General features: G+C 52.7%; 1 protein-coding gene across 1 annotated transcript in view; it reads right to left on the bottom strand.

The window, feature by feature from the left end:
* Nucleotides 1-2,386, bottom strand: part of LOC309562113 (hyaluronidase-2-like) — a gene marked incomplete at its 5' end in the record, with an annotated part of 10,543 nt that extends 8,157 nt beyond the window's left edge. Inside the window, one exon of the mRNA XM_082266244.1 lies at nt 2,342-2,386. Within this exon, the coding sequence (XP_082122370.1) occupies nt 2,342-2,386 (45 nt within the window). The remainder of the gene's footprint in view (nt 1-2,341) is intronic.
* Between the last annotated feature and the right edge of the window lie 525 nt (nt 2,387-2,911).

Raw genomic sequence — 2,911 nt, 5'->3', positions numbered from 1 at the left:
ATATTACAATGTCATTTGTTTTTAAACAACACAAGAATTAGAAAGTCAGAGAAGATGGTTGGAAATATTGGTGCCAATATTCGGGGCAATGGTGGACAGGATAGGTGGAGGCGGGGATGGTTGGGGTCGGTGGACAGGATAGGTGGTGGTGGGGATGGTTGGGATTGGTGGACAGGATAGGTGGAGGTGGGGATGGTTGGGATCAGTGGACAGGATCGGTGGAGGCGGGGATGGTTGGGGTCGGTAGACAGGATAGGTGGAGGTGGGGATGGTTGGGATCAGTGGACAGGATAGGTGGTGGCGGGGATGGTTGGGGTCGGTGGACAGGATAGGTGGTGGCGGGGATGGTTGGGGTCGGTGGACAGGATAGGTGGAGGTGAGGAAGGTTGGGGTCGGTGGAGGTGGGGATGATTGGGGTCAGTGGACAGGATAGGTGAAGGTGGGAATAGTTGGGGTCGTTGGACAGGATAGTTGGAGATGGGAATAGTTGGGGTCAGTGGACAGGATAGGTGAAGGTGGGAATAGTTGGGGTCGTTGGACAGGATAGTTGGAGATGGGAATAGTTGGGGTCAGTGGACAGGATAGGTGGTGGTGGGGATGGTTGGGGTCAGTGGACAGGATAGGTGGTGGTGGGGATGGTTGGGGTCGGTAGACAGGATAGGTGGAGGTGAGGAAGGTTGGGGTCGGTGGACAGGATAGGTGGTGGCGGGGATGGTTGGGGTCAGTGGACAGGATAGGTGGAGGTGAGGAAGGTTGGGGTCGGTGGAGGTGGGGATGATTGGGGTCAGTGGACAGGATAGGTGGTGGCGGGGATGGTTGGGGTCGGTGGACAGGATAGGTGGAGGTGAGGAAGGTTGGGGTCGGTGGACAGGATAGGTGGTGGCGGGGATGGTTGGGGTCAGTGGACAGGATAGGTGGAGGTGAGGAAGGTTGGGGTCGGTGGAGGTGGGGATGATTGGGGTCAGTGGACAGGATAGGTGGTGGTGGGGATGGATGGGGGTGGGGATGGTTGGGGTCAGTGGACAGGATAGGTGAAGGTGGGAATAGTTGGGGTCGTTGGACAGGATAGTTGGAGATGGGAATAGTTGGGGTCAGTGGACAGGATAGGTGGTGGTGGGGGTGGTTGGGGTCAGTGGACAGGATAGGAGGTGGTGGGGATGGTTGGGGTCAGTGGACAGGATAGGTGGTGGTGGGGATGGTTGGGGTCGGTAGACAGGATAGGTGGTGGTGGGGATGGTTGGGGTAAGTGGACAGGATAGGTGAAGGTGGGAATAGTTGGGGTCGGTGGACAGAATAGGTGGTGGTGGGGATGATTGGGGTCAGTGGACAGGATAGGTGGAGATGGGAATAGTTAGGGTCGGTGGTCAGGATAGGAAAAGGTGGGAATAGTTGGGGTCAGTGGACAGGATAGGTGGGGTTAGTTGGGCTTAGTGGACAGGATAGGTGGAGGTGGGGATAGTTGCGGTCAGTGGACAGGATAGGTGGGGTTAGTTGGGCTTAGTGGACAGGATAGGTGGGGATAGTTGCGGTCAGTGGACAGGATAGGTGGAGGTGGGGATAGTTGCGGTCAGTGGACAGGATAGGTGGAGGTGGGGATAGTTGCGGTCAGTGGACAGCATAGGTGGTGGGGATAGTTTGGGTCGGTGGACATGAGAGGTGGAGATGGGAATTTTCAGGGTCGGTGGACAGGATAGGGGGTGAGGATAGTTAGTTTTGTTCATGATAGGTAGTAGTGGGGATAGTCTGGGTCGATGGACAGGATAGGTGGTGGTGGAGATAGTTGGGGTCGGTGGACAGGATAGGTGGAGGTGGAAATAGTTGGGGTCGGTGGACAGAATAGGTGGTGGTGACGATGGTTGGGGTCGGGGGACAGGATAGGTGGTGGTGGGGATGGTTGGGGTCGGTAGATGGGGATCAGGTCGTTGATTTGGATAATTGGGGATAAGGTCGATGATTGAGGCAGTTGGGGATAATGTTGATAATTGGTGTATTTGGGGATAAGGTGGATGATTGGGGTAGTTGGGGATAAGGTGGATGATTAGAGTAGTTGGGGATAAGGTGGATGATTGGGGTAGTTGGGGATAAGGTGGATGATTAGAGTAGTTGGGGATAAGGTGGATGATTGGGGTAGTTGGGGATAAGGTGGATGATTAGAGTAGTGGGGATAAGGTGGATGATTTGGATAATTTTACTAAGTGTGCAACTTAGTCAGAGCGCCGTAATTTTCACATATTCAGTCAAGTTTACTAATTTTCACCTTTTTCATCAAGTTTACTAATTTTCACCTTTATTTAATCAATGTTTTCACCTTATTCATCAATTTTACTTATTTTCACCTTACCCTCAATTTTTCAGCTTCCATTTTATTCAAAATGTTCACAAACATTTTACCTAATACCCACACCCCCCCCTCCTCCTCCAAACTCCCCCAATCCCATCCACCCCACGTCCTACAGTCAAGACATCTGTGTTGCCCCTCCTTGTAGCACTCAGAGTCTGGATTACCATCACCCCTCCCTCGGGGATCTGATGGCCAGCGGAGACCTCCATTACCGATAAACCAGAAGGTAGTGTATCAGGAAATCGAGTCCCCAGCTGTTTGCACACAATCCATCATCATCCTCAGCTGTTCACTAATGGCCGCACTCCTACTAATTGTCCTCCAGATGGAAGTGGGCGGAGCCTCTTAGCCTCCCTGACCTCCAGGGCCATTACTGTAGTGCTGGAGAACATGGCACACTGTATAGAAAGGTGGATGGTGAACACGTTGTAGGTTGTGTAGGGTATATTAGAGGGGTGACTTTAAGCTCCTGCTGTCCTCAGTTAACTCCCAGTAATATTAGCTGAGCCCCACCCCCTAGGTACCCCAACTCTCTCTCTGTGTATGGCATATAAGTGACATAAGATGGTG

Source organism: Pelophylax lessonae, assembly GCF_965119305.1.
Source record: "Pelophylax lessonae genome assembly, chromosome: 8".
In the NCBI taxonomy this organism is placed as follows: Eukaryota; Metazoa; Chordata; class Amphibia; order Anura; family Ranidae; genus Pelophylax; species Pelophylax lessonae.
Note: the sequence above shows the minus strand (reverse complement) of the source record. Positions and strands in the feature narration are given on the sequence as shown.